This window comes from Coregonus clupeaformis, chromosome 23 (genome assembly GCF_020615455.1).
Source record: "Coregonus clupeaformis isolate EN_2021a chromosome 23, ASM2061545v1, whole genome shotgun sequence".
NCBI lineage: Eukaryota > Metazoa > Chordata > Actinopteri > Salmoniformes > Salmonidae > Coregonus > Coregonus clupeaformis.
Window position 1 is genome coordinate 28,245,982 of NC_059214.1, and position 13,421 is coordinate 28,259,402.

Here is a 13,421-nt window from a genome sequence, read left to right on the forward strand (position 1 = left end):
AAACAAGACTGTAGGGTCTATGGAGGTTTGGCTTGGTGCTATGTTATATCACCACAGCACCAGGCAGCACAGACATGACAACAGCAACAGCTGGGTGTGGAGCGTGCCTGGCCTCCATCTGTCTGTCTGTCCTCCTCACTCTCACTCTACTCAGAGGGCCAGGGCAAACAAGAGCATGGCTGCTAAAACTATCAAAGGAGGAGAAGGTATCTAGGAAGAGAGTCCTTTCCTCCAAAGAGCAGAAGGAAACAACGACAACATACTCAAAAACATAAACCAGGATAATGAAAAGCCACTGTACAGTAACAATAGATACTGAAATAGTGTGGGTAAAAGCTCAATGATATAGCTACATTCCAGAAACACAAAGAGAGGATGGTACAGGTTGGCACAGTCAAGTATCTGTGTATTTATAAACGCAGTAAAAAGATTCTGGTAACAAACAAAAAAAAGTGTACTGTAGTAGTACTACGATACAACCTCTGAGAGCTCTATTTACAAGAAGAGTGGGACCAACTCCTGTCCCTCTCCACAGCTGTCGTTAGTGAGTAAGCAGGAACCAATATTCTTGGTTCTTGGAGTCCTGGCCTGGGCCTGGCGTGCGTTTTGGCCCAGTGACAAGGTAATCAGATCAGACGGAGGGAGGGAATCGTCAAGGAGAGGGAAAAGAGTCAAGGCCCTAGTGAGAAGGAGCCGCTTCCTATAGGCCTGGCTGCTACACTGGTCTCTAGCCTAACCCCTGACACCCTCAGCCTCATGTAGGCCTGGCTGCTACACTGGTCTCTAGCCTAACCCCTGACCCCCTCAGCCTCATGTAGGCCTGGCTGCTACACTGGTCTCTAGCCTAACCCCTGACCCCCTCAGCCTCATGTAGGGCTGCTCTCTAACCCCTGAGGGAGGTCAAGTATGCTGGTGTAATTTGCCCTTTCTCAATAGGCTAAAAACATTTCCTCTCCTTACATTTGACATTTTAGTCATTTAGCAGACACTCTTATCCAGAGCGACTTACAATAAGTGCATTCATCTTAAGATAGCTTCATTGCACCAATGCAATACACTCATCTCAAAAGAACTAGAGGGCAGATTTTAAGACTCTTTGAGAAAGAGCCAAATAGCCTCAGTCTCACCTACTAACAGTCAGTTTTCAATACTACCAGGAGTTGTTGCTACTACAAGTAGCTATTTAAGTATCAATACCAACACGGGTGAGTTCTGCCCAAATAGCGTGTCAGATCTACAGGCTGATACCTACTGCTCTGTTTTACTGATATGGTGATCAGTCTGGATCCTGCAGTTCAATCCAAACCAGCTTTTCTTCCCAACACAACACAGAGCAAATGAGCTGCTATAATCTCAGCGTAACCAATCTAACCTGTGCACAATACTGTTTACAAGGCATGTAAAAGGAGAGGAATGGGACTCTGTACAGAGGAGTCTGAACCTCCCCATAACCAGCTGTGGGTTTAGGGGACCAGTGGTGGTATACAGAATTATTTTACAACACTGTTTATTACACGATTAAGTAACAGTGCCAGAGAAGTGTGGGAGAGAGGAATATAATTCAGATTCATTAGGAACTCATTATAGACTGAGACAACCATACACTGAGGGGAGGTGTGTGTGTGTGCACGAGTGTGTGGGTGGCCACAGAGCGTACTGGACTGTTAAGATTTAATTACTACCCCACCCCTTTCAGTTATCATCCTACCCTAAGGGCCTGCTTATGGTCTGACCAAACGACAAACAAATGGTCCATTTTGTGTTTGTTCGCTGCTCAGTCCTGCTGACTAAACGAAACAAGGCACTTTAACTGGGTATAGACCCACGCATTGTATTTGGCAATTCACAAAGCACTGAGCAGGGCCTCCATTACAAAGCTCTCTCTGTGGTTTGGTGGAACAGCCGTTAGCTTGGGGATGAGCCAGGGGCCCTTGGCCAACTTCCAGCAGGTCTCGACCCAAAACGCACTGAGGCTACTTGGACTGGACCCGATGTTCTGGGAATCCAATAGGACAGCCTGTTTAGTATGTCACTAAGTTGCTCCCAGCAAGCATCCCTGCCTGCTGCCTAGGCCAGTGTGAGAGAAATCTAGGGCATGGGCTTCAAAGCAAGCAAGACCCTCAGGATGGAGAAAATAGGATTTGTGGTCGACATCAGCACATGCACATTTAATCAATAGAGCACATGAATAGTCTGGGGAGAAAAAAGAAAGAATAGAAAGAGGGGGAATGTTGGTGGTTGGAGGAGTGCAGTTCTGTTCAGAAAGAAACACAGAATGGATCTTTCAGCTCTGGTCTGGTTCTAGAATTCATTCCTGAATCCTGCACACATCCACCCCAACTCTCCAGAGTCCCAAAGCACCTAGAGAACACAACTCAGCTAGAGATAGTAAAACATGAACTGCACAACAAGCGAGCTCCCCGCAGCTGCTCCTAAGCCTCTATTTTGGGAGGCTAGCCAATACCCTGCAGGTGAGCATTTTACCTTTCCCGAAGAAGAAATTCAGGATCAAGAGATCTTTACTGTAAAAAAACACCCTGAACAGGTATGGTTCAGTATTAACACACACAAAAAGTACCCTTTCACACACACAACAGTAGCAGACCTGCAGGGCTGTGTTCAACGCTGCACCACTAACAGGCTGCTTTTCCTCTAATAAATGCAGGTTGATGTTTATTGTCATGAGTCTTGCATTGGAGGCAGAAAGAACTGAGTGGTTTCCGCTAGATGAGCATGCTGCAATGTCAAAATTGTCTATATCGTAAAATTAATGAAAACAAACATTTGCTTTTTAGTCTTCATTTAAGGTCAGGCATTAGGGTTAGCAGTGTGGTTAAGGTTAGGGTTAAAATCAGATTTTATGACTGTGGAAGTGCCAGCTAGTGACCACTCTGCAGAGCTGCCTCCAGAACATGAGTCATCTCAATAAATGCCAACCTGCCTAATAAACACCAATCAGAGTGATGTGGTAACAGACCCTGGCAACAACATCCCACCTGCTCACTACTTTCGTAATATCAAACAGCCTTGAAGATCAATAAATATGAATTGAATGAGTCTCTTAGCATCAACATGACAGCACAAGCCAACTTAGACACTCAATAACAACACATCTAGGGCTCTAGGGTTTCTGCACATCAGGTACTGAATGAATCACTACTGTGTATGTCTGAACAATTTATTTTGTACACATGCAGAAGTAGAGAGGAGATTCAGCAATTTGGAGAGTTAGGTAGCGGCAGTGCTCCCTTCTCTTTGCACACCTACCTGAGCAGAGGATGCCCTTGTGTCGGGCACAGGAGAAGTCGTCACACTCGCAGAAGGTCCCGTAGATCTTCCCGAACTCTGACTCGTAGCAGAGGCACTGGTTACAGCTGCACTCCCCTCTCCCACCACAGATCTGCTTCCCTTCCGCCTCCCTACAGGTGGTCAGGTACATGCTGCCAGCCTCACCCTCCTGGCACTCACAGCGGGCGCCCAGGTAGCCCGGATCACAGCGGCAGGTACCACAGGTGTACTGTCCGATGGAGCTGCAGCGGCTACTGTTAGCCTGGGTCCAGTCGGTGCAGCCACAGTCACAGCGGTAGTCCACTGACACCTCCAGACGATCCTTGAAGCCCACAGGTTTGATGGTGAATCTCTGCTGGGTGCCTGGGGCGGGGCAGCCCCTAGCCTCCACACTGACGTTGAAGGACACCTGGAAGAAATTAGAACAGTACAACAGGGTTACTATATGGACTGGACTTACACAAGTTGCCACAATTTCTCAATCAAGGAGTTTTACACAAACCAATGTCATAGTGACTATTAGTCATACTCATAACTGAATTTTAAAAAAGCCTCCACAACCTGGATCCATCACATTTACACCATCTACCTCCAGATGAACCTATTTTGCTCATATTAAGGCTTGGCTGTGACAGGACTGTGAACTACATAAATTATGACCTGCAAGCTATGTTTATACGTGTGTGTGTGTGTGTGTGAGTGAGTGAGAGAGTTCAGAGAAGAGATTGTGGCTTTGAGTCAGTTAGTTGATTAATAACAGCCAATTCAAGCAGCAGATGACACAGACAGGACAGGACCTCCACCCATTTAATTGCTCTGAGGAAGGAAGTCTGAACAAGACAGAAACTCCACCCTCCCTTTAGATTGGCCTGTCTCAACAGGAACAGTTACGTTGATTGGAAGATGGTGCTGCAGTGGATAGCAGTCGTCTTACGGGCTCCGGAATAATTCTGCTATTTTTTGTGTGTTTTTTATGCTGATCCCCCCAAAAATTGAACATAATGTCTCCGCCATCATTTTTTATGACCAAAAACAGCTTTTGGACACCAGGGGCCGGATGCACCAGTTGAGTTTAATGGCCGTGAAAGGAGAAAACTGAGGATGGATCAATAACATTGTAGTTACTCCACAATACTAACCTAATTGACAGAGTGAAAAGGAAGCAAGCCTGTATGGAATAAAAATATTCCAAAACATGCATCCTGTTTGCAACAAGGCACTAAAGTAATACTGAAGAAATGGTGGCAAAACAATTAACTTTTTGTTCTGAATACGAAGTGTTATGTTTGGGGTAAATCCAATCCAATACATTACTGAGGCACACTCTCCATATTTTCAAGCATAGTGGTGGCTGCATCATGTTGTGGGTATGCTTGTAATCGTCAAGAACTGGGAAGTTTTTCAGGATAAAAAAATAAATTGAATGGCGCTAAGCACAGGCAACATCCTAGAGGAAAACCTGGTTCAGTGTGCTTTCCACCAGCCACTGGTAGATGAATTCACCTTTCAGCAGGACAATAACCTAAAACACAAGGCTACAATCTACACTGGAGATGCTTACCAAGAAGACAGTGAATGTTCCTGAGTGGCTGAGTTAGTTTTGACGTAAATCTACTTGAAAATCTATGGCAAGACCTGAAAATGGTTGCCTAGTAATGATCAACAACCAATTTGAACAGATCTTCAAGAATTTTTAAAAGAATAATGGGCAAATATCATACAATCCAGGTGTGAAAAGCTCTTAGAGACTTACCCAGAAAGAATCACAGCTGTAATCGCTGCCAAAGGTGATTCTAACATGTATTGACTCAGGGGTGTGAATACTTATGTAAATGAGATATAAGCTATAATAAGTGGAGGATAGTCTACGCCCAGGAATAGCTCATAGAAGGGAATATGCCCAGGTGGTGCAACAGGTATAATCTTTACGTCCGCCTAGAGCACATTTTACGTTGAACGTAGAGTTACGACCAACTGGTGCAATCGGCCACAGATCAGCGATCACTAACCTCAATCATGTTATTTTTACTCATTATTATTCACTGTGTATTTATTCCTCGTGTCACCATTTGATTGAAGTGCATTACTGTTTTCTTCTCTGTAGCTCAACTGCTACAGCAACCATCTCCAGTGTGTGTGTGTGTGCGCGACTGCCTGTCGTTGATGAGGCAGTGTGTTATTCTTTGTGGTTTCACTCCCTTTAGATGGGATAATGGTGTGAATTCCTCCAGTTAAACTGATACTACCATAAATCTACAAACCTGCAATGTACAGTATACGTGTCAGTTGATATATCATCACTTTCCATAAAACCTTAGTGTTTTCCAAAGCGCCAGAGGCAAAACATCTTTAAACTGGGTAATTCTGCCCAAAGAAAACATAAGGATCGACTTCAATAACATCAAATAGAATACATATGAAATGTGGTTAGCTTTTCAATACTTAATACAGCTCTGGATGAGAGCATTGATACTTTCAACCACAAAAACATTTTAGTGAAGAGAAAAGATAATCAGAGGCAGCTGTAGGGGTATTTCAGGAAGGATGTCCTTCCATGAGGTAGGTCTGATAAGGTTCACTCTTCCACATCAGCCTCTTTCTGCCAGTGGTTCCAGATGAGTGAAGAAGCACACACACACACACACACACACACACACCTGTCTACAGGAGGCCTATGTGTCCTTTGGCAGTGTCGAGCCCTGCGGGGTCGTGGGAGGTGGAGAGGCAGGGATGTGAGGATGTGAGGGTGCACATACTGTGCTTTGAAGTTTAGCTCCCGAGTCTGAAGGCCACAGCCCTCTGGACTGCAGCCCCAAAGCCAAACACTCAGATGCTTGGGCCGCAACGCAAGGATCTGAGTCTTCAGGAGAGAAAGAGAGCGTCGGCCTGTCACTCAGAATACAGGACCTTTCGCGCTCGCTCTATGGGTATCAATTTCTTCCATCTTCCTTCCTCTTTCAATGAGAAGTGAACATCAACTGGCTTAGTGGTGAAGAGGTCACAGTATCACAGACCCTGCTGGGTGAGCCTCTGTGACTAATATGAAACGCTGTACAATATTAAGCAATGTGAGGGTGGGGCTGTGTGTGGAGTAAACACTTATGACATCATCAACCTGCGACATCTGTCCAACCCAAACCATTGATCTAGTTAGTAGGTGATCAATGTCCATAGGTAATACGGAAACATGAGTCAACTAAGAAAATAACAACATCAACAAAGCTATTGTCATTCACAAGCACAACATGGTGGAAGAACAGGATGTGACAGCAGAGTTGTGGTATGTTCCTCCTGAGTACTAGACAAGCCTCCAATCAGAGTCCACAGGAAGGAAGGGCCCACATAACACATGGAAGACAATACTAACCTAATTGACAGTGAAAAAAAGGAAGCCTGTATGGAATAAAATTTTTCCAAAACATGCATCCTGTTTGCAACAAGGCACTAAAGTAATACTGAAGAAAATGTGGCAAAGTAATTAACTTTTTGTTCAGAATACAAAGTGTTATGTTGGGGTAAATCCAACACAACACATTACTGAGTACCACACTCCATATTTTCAAGCATAGTGGTGGTTGCATCATGTTATGGGTATGCTTGTAATCGTTAAGGACTGGGGAGTTTTTCAGGATAAAAAATAAACAGAATGGAGCTAAGTACAGGCAAAATCCTAGAAGAAAACCTGGTTCAGTCTGCTTTCCACCAGACACTGGGAGATTAATTCACCTTTCAGCAGGACAATAACCTAAAACACAAGGCCAAATATACACTGGAGTTGCTTACCAAGAAGACAGTGAATGTTACCGAGTGGTCGAGTTACAGTTTTGACCTAAATCTACTTGAAAATCTATGGCAAGACCTGAAAATGGTTGTCTAGCAATGATCAGAAACCAATTTGACAGAGCTTGAAGAATTTTGAAAAGAATAATGGGCAAATGTTGCACAATCCAGGTGTGGAAAGCTCTTAGGGTGAGACTTACCCAGAAAGACTCAACTATAATCGCTGCCAAAACGTGCTTCTACAAAGTATTGACTCAGGGGTGTGAATACTTATGTAAAGGATATATTTCTGTATTTCATTTTCAATAAATGTTTGTATTTTAAATTTTTTACATTCACTTTGTCATTATGGGATATTGTGTTTCCATTTAGAATTCAGGCTGTAACAACAGCGTGTGGAATAAGTCAAGGGGTATGAATACTTCCTGAAGGCACTGTACAGGATCTTCATTTTGTTGCTGAGAAATGCAGATGAGCTTCATGATTTACATAAAGTCACTGAAAACCCACACTAAGACACGGTTATATTACCATTGCACTTTTCATGTAGCCTAATAGCCTAAACACCGATCAAGCAACATTATGGACTATACTGGTCAAATTAAGATCCTACATCTATATGGGACATATTTAGTACTGTTTAGGGTTTGAGAGTGTTGCAGTGAAAGGAATGTGGGCTAACACACATTTCTGTTACCATGATGTCTTTGTTCTTTAAATCACCTCTGCTTTCACCAACCCTTCTTTCTCCAACTTTTGTTGTGAGGACATTGACATGCAGCATCAGGGCCCAGAGCAAGGCTGCAGCCAGAGACCCTGTGACTGACACCTGGGAGCTTTCCCAATTCCTCCTCCCTCTATTCCTTGCATCCTCTTTCCTCACCTCCTTTTTAGGAGGACAGATTGGCACTCAGAGGCCTACGCAGCAAATACCCCCGCTGCAGAACAAAAGACAGAGTTAGACCCATCACCCTGGCCATGCAGAGATGGGATTCCCCCATTCACTACCATTATTCATTCACCCTCCATCCCCACACCCATTCCCTACATTCAATTAAGACAAATAAGGAATCAGTGAGAGAGACACTGGGGCTTTGGGGAGAAGAATTCCACAGGGTCGGATCTCTGCGTGGTGGAGTGTACAAAGTAGCCCCTTGCTAAGAGTTTCAATAGATCTTGTACAAATCCTCATTGAGACCCCTGTAGAGGGGCCTGAGGATTTGAACAGTGCACAATTCAAAGTGATTAAAATGTGCAGTGATCCCACGTCACCTGACCTTTCTTAAGAGTTTTGTTCGCCGAAACAAAGGAAGAGAAGAATGCATTCCATCTAAATGGCAAGAACATGTTGGAACACAATTAAAAGCCAGCTAAAATATTCTCCTCCTGTCAAATTATTCCCTCCCCCCCTCCCACCCCACACATGTAGGTCTACTCCCACTAAAACGCTTTCTGTGGAGGCTACTGATCTCCCATAGACTACTTTATCCAAAGCCATCCAAAATAGCTTATTTGGAGGGCTATTTGGAAAGCACAACTGATTTCCAACTGCAGTGTTCAGAAGCCAAGAATAAGTTCAGTCAGTTCAAACTCCCACTGCTATCCCAGGAAGAGGATGACCCTTGCCTTGAGAATGGCCAGTATCTGTCGAGACAGAGTGTGTATGTGTGTGTTGGTTAGAGACAGCAAGTTATGGAGTTCCAGAGAAGGGATGGACACCATGACTAAAGTTTTCCAAAACAAAAATAAGCATTTTTGCCACCCCGTTTTGCTTTCTTCTGAGGGAAAGAATATGTTTGCATTTTTTCAGTCACCGATCTGCTCATGTCAAATGCATTAAGCAGAAAAGAGAAGGGTCAAATTTGAGCACACACACATGTTAACTGTTAAAGAGAGTTAGCAAAGCAGCACAACAACATTGTTGTCCTGAGGTGAACTGAACTGTCCCGGTCTCCCAAACTTCTCTCTCAAGGCACTCAGCCTGGGTGATTTTCCTTAAGCCCGTCTAGAGTTTAACACAAGGCCGATATCGCTCCTTTAGTAATAAGGGAGGCTGAGATTTAGTCTCCTGGCAACTGCAGTTTAATTTAATCAAACAGGAACTCCAAACTTAAGAGGATTGAAAGGTCACACAGTGTATTGCCAGTGCTGCCAAGTCACAACTTGCTTTCTTTAGTCAGTTATTCGCTGGCTGGGTGGATGATATCCATGATATCCCTGTCAGCGTTGCAGAGAGACATGCCACTGGGCTAACTAAGCTTTAATGCAAATACCACATGAGGCATCTGTCCACAGGCTGGAATTACATCCTGTTACAGTTGTGTTGCTTCATTCACACGTGTCCATGACATGACAACCAGGTCACTTCCTGTATGTTAGGCAGGAAGGGAAAGGTTCACTGGGTCACTATCAGGCAAAGCTGCAAACTCAGAAGTTCAACAATTACGGTCCTAAAAATCTGATTTTATAACCAACCCTAACCTTTGATGAAGACCAAAAAGCGTATTTTTGTTTATATACATTTTCACGATATAGTCAATTTTGACTTTCCAGCTTGGCCATATAGTGCAAACCCATGGGAAGCCAGGAGGCCTGTGAGACTCACAGTGTCTCCGATCTTGAGGTCGGCACACTTCCTGAGGCCTGGTAGAGGCTGTCCGTCCTGACAGGTGGCGGTGAAGGATAGACTGAGGTCTTCAGGTTGATCCCACACAGTCAGCTCCACTTTGGACCGGATGTTCTGGAGGGACGACACAGAGAGAGAGAGAGACAGCCAGAGAGACAGAGACAGAGATTGGATGAACTCACAGATGCATTTGCCTTGAACACAAAAACACACAGACAGATATACAGATAGACAGACACACACGTATGAATAAGTACTTTTGACATTTGCATCAAAGTAGTAAATGTGTGATTTATTTGAAAACAAGACAGATGATCCACTGGTCAACTATCCAAACAAGTCTGATCAAAGACTCCTAAAAATAGATTTCCAGTCTGTCTGTATATTAGAGTTGGCACATTGGAAACCACCAGGGAACCTTACTATTTGAATGTTAAATGCTTCCAGTACCCCTGGCACTGGATCCACTCAGAACCACCACCACTCAGTATTTTATAATGAAACCAGTAAGAACCTGTTATTCAATCTGTTAGCAGTCAGGGTGGAAAAGAGAGAAAGAGAATTGGAAAGAGAGTAAAATGCCCTGGTTAAGCAAGATTTATACAGTTCATTCCGTCTTGTGTAAACCTCCCCCAAACCTACAGCGGTTCGGTTGGCATGGATGGAAGGGGGGCGTGGCTTTGCTGCTACATGCCAGCCGTGTCTGTACTTTATGTGCAAGTGTGCGTTCACTCCAGTGCATCAAAGCTACAGAACTGTGAAAGGGGGTAATCAGCACCATGCCTGACTGACAGATACCCATGATTGATCTCTGCCCTGCTTTGGCCTATTTTGGAAAAATAACACAATGAACTGATAACTAAATGTGTTGAAATACCTAAATGCCTATGTGCTCAAACTTCACAACACTCAACAAAGATACAATTACGATACAAACCAAATGTGGTGCCATCTGCCCATCGAGTAAAGTGAACAGAATGTAGGCTACTTTACAACACAACATCATCCATATTGGACCCCTCAACACTGCCTGATACCATTATCAGTTGTAGACTAAACTCTTGTGTCCTTAACTATGCAAAATGAAGTTGTTGTTCTCTCAAACACAGAAGGAAAAAATGCTTGACTGAAAAAACAGCTTGATTGGATAATATTTTTTGGGAAAGTTGACTAAAAACAGGCAAATACTTTGGTTTTAAAATATTCAAAATACATGGAGAAAGAGATTCTTTTCTCCCTTAAAATGTTTTTTTCTCTCAACTAGTCAAAAAAAGTGAATTATATAACTGCTTTCCTGCAGTGCATTAAAGGCTAAATCTGCCATTTCAACAGCCTGACTCTGCCAGTTTGTTTGGTAAGCTGAGGTATGGGGCTGGAGCAATGTAGCCAAACCACTCTCAAAATCAAAGACTGTGGCTTTAAGATCCCCTATATGGCCAAACCAGAGCCACAGTGTCAGAGTACTTACTCAGTGATCTAGGGTCAGGTTTTAGTCAACAGACCTCAGCACAATAATACAAGACAGGATTATTCCATGCTTTGAGAATGGATTATGAGAGTGTCTTCTGTGACAATTATAAACACTAACATCCAATTATAATTCAACACCATTTGAGGCCCCGGCTTAACTTTGGTAGAATGAAGATTATAGATTTATCATGACCCATAAATTGAAGACTGGTGGTGATTTAAATCTGCTATTTATATTGTTGATCTTTCCATAAATGTGAATTGTAAACGAGGACAACAAGATGTAAATCTCCTAACACACCAGTCTATAGCCGTTTATCCAGCACAGCAGAGCTGTGACCTCATTTATTCAAGAATGTTGCCAGGACAAATATTTAGCAACTTTATGAAAAACAGCCGGTTGGATCCTTGGATTAAAATATTGTGTTTAAAAACACACAAGAAGCCCTTCTAGAATCCTTTTCAGGCCCTTCGAAAACCCTTCCTTCAAAGTACTGGAATGATGGAATCTATTTCCTGTATGGAGGGGACTGGGGAGTAGCAGGAGGGTCTCACCGCCTCAGTGTCCATATACCTGCTTCTTGTTCAGTAACCCTAAAGTGCTAGTGCATAGTTAAAGACACAGGGCCGTAGTGTGAGCCAGGAGTAGTAACCCCCAGATCACCACAGCAAATAGGGGGGGCTGGGTGAGGCTCTCCATATCCAATGCTAAAGCATAAACATTCAACACTTCCTCGTCCTCTAGACACTGGGGCCATGTTCAGTAGGGCTCACAGTTTTGCAATGGAAAACAAAAATGACAGGTTCAGGGAATACCTGTCTGTTTCCCGGTTTCAAAATGTGTTCAACCAACTGTCAACCAAAATCAATTTCAGAAGAGGACTGCTGAGCGACATTCTCTTTCCTTCTCAAGCACACACACAATATGTGCTCTAAATGGGAGAGAACGCGCATTTACTTACATTGTAGGCATTAACGATGAGTTGGATGATGTTCTTGGAGTCCTGATCCAGAATCTCCACTGTAGTTCCAGGTATCAGTGCTGTGAAATTCTGCATAAACATGAGATATGATTTTTTAAATTAAATAAACAAATATTTACAGCAATTAACACAATATCAAAGGCCACCATTCACACCAAACTATACACACCATACACACAGCTACTCTCAATATCTATAAAAATGTTTTACAGTGTCTTGCAAAAGTATTCATCCCCCTTGGCGTTTTTCCTATTTTGGTGCATTACAACCTGTAATTTAAATAGATTTTTATTTGAATTTCATGTAATGGACATACACAAAATAGTCAAAATTGGTGAAGTGAAATGAAAAAAATAACTTGTTTCAAAAAAATCTAAAACATAAATAACGGAAAAGTGGTGCGTGCATTGTATTCACCCCCTTTGTTATGAAGCCCCTAAATAAGATCTGGTGCAACCAATTACCTTCAGAAGTCACATAATTAGCTAGATTGCACACAGGTGGACTTTATTTAAGTGTCACATGATTGGTCACATGATCTCAGTATATATACACACCTGATCTGAAAGGCCCCAGAGTCTGCAAGACCACTAAGCAAGGGGCACCACCAAGCAAGCGGCACCATGAAGACCAAGGAGCTCTCCAAACAGGTCAGGGGCATAGTTGTGGAGAAGTACAGATCAGGGTTGGGTTATAAAAAAATATCAGAAACTTTGAACATCCCACGGAACACCATTAAATCCATTATTAAAAAATTTAAAGAATATGGCACCACAACAAACCTGCCAAGAGAGGGCCGCCCACCAAAACTCACAGACCAGGCAAGGAGGGCATTAATCAGAGAGACAACAAAGAGACCAAAGATAACCCTGAAGGAGCTGCAAAGCTCCACAGCGGAGATTGGAGTATCTGTCCATAGGACCACTTTAAGCCGTACACTCCACAGAGCTGGGCTTTACGGAAGAGTGGACAGAAAAAAGCCATTGCTTAAAGAAAAAAATAAGCAAACACGTTTGGTGTTCGCCAAAAGGCATGTGGGAGACTCCCCAAAAATATGGAAGAAGGTACTCTGGGAAACTGGTCAGAATTGAAGGAATGATGGATGGCGCTAAATAAAGGGAAATTCTTGAGGGAAACCTGTTTATCTTCTAGAGATTTGTGACTGGGACAGAGGTTCACCTTCCAGCAGGACAATGACCCTAAGCATACTGCTAAAGCAACACTCGAGTTGTTTAAGGGGAAACATTTAAATGTCTTGGAATGGCCTAGTCAAA

General features: G+C 43.2%; 1 protein-coding gene across 2 annotated transcripts in view; it reads right to left on the reverse strand.

Moving 5' to 3' along the window:
- Positions 1-13,421, reverse strand: part of LOC121537031 (integrin beta-5) — a 68,241-nt gene that overhangs the window by 32,200 nt on the left and 22,620 nt on the right. For both annotated transcript variants that reach the window (XM_041844766.2, XM_041844765.2), the window contains 3 exons: positions 12,127-12,216; positions 9,674-9,808; positions 3,268-3,697 (listed from right to left, as the gene is read on the reverse strand). In XM_041844766.2, the coding sequence (XP_041700700.2) occupies positions 3,268-3,697; positions 9,674-9,808; positions 12,127-12,216 (655 nt within the window). The remainder of the gene's footprint in view (positions 1-3,267; positions 3,698-9,673; positions 9,809-12,126; positions 12,217-13,421) is intronic.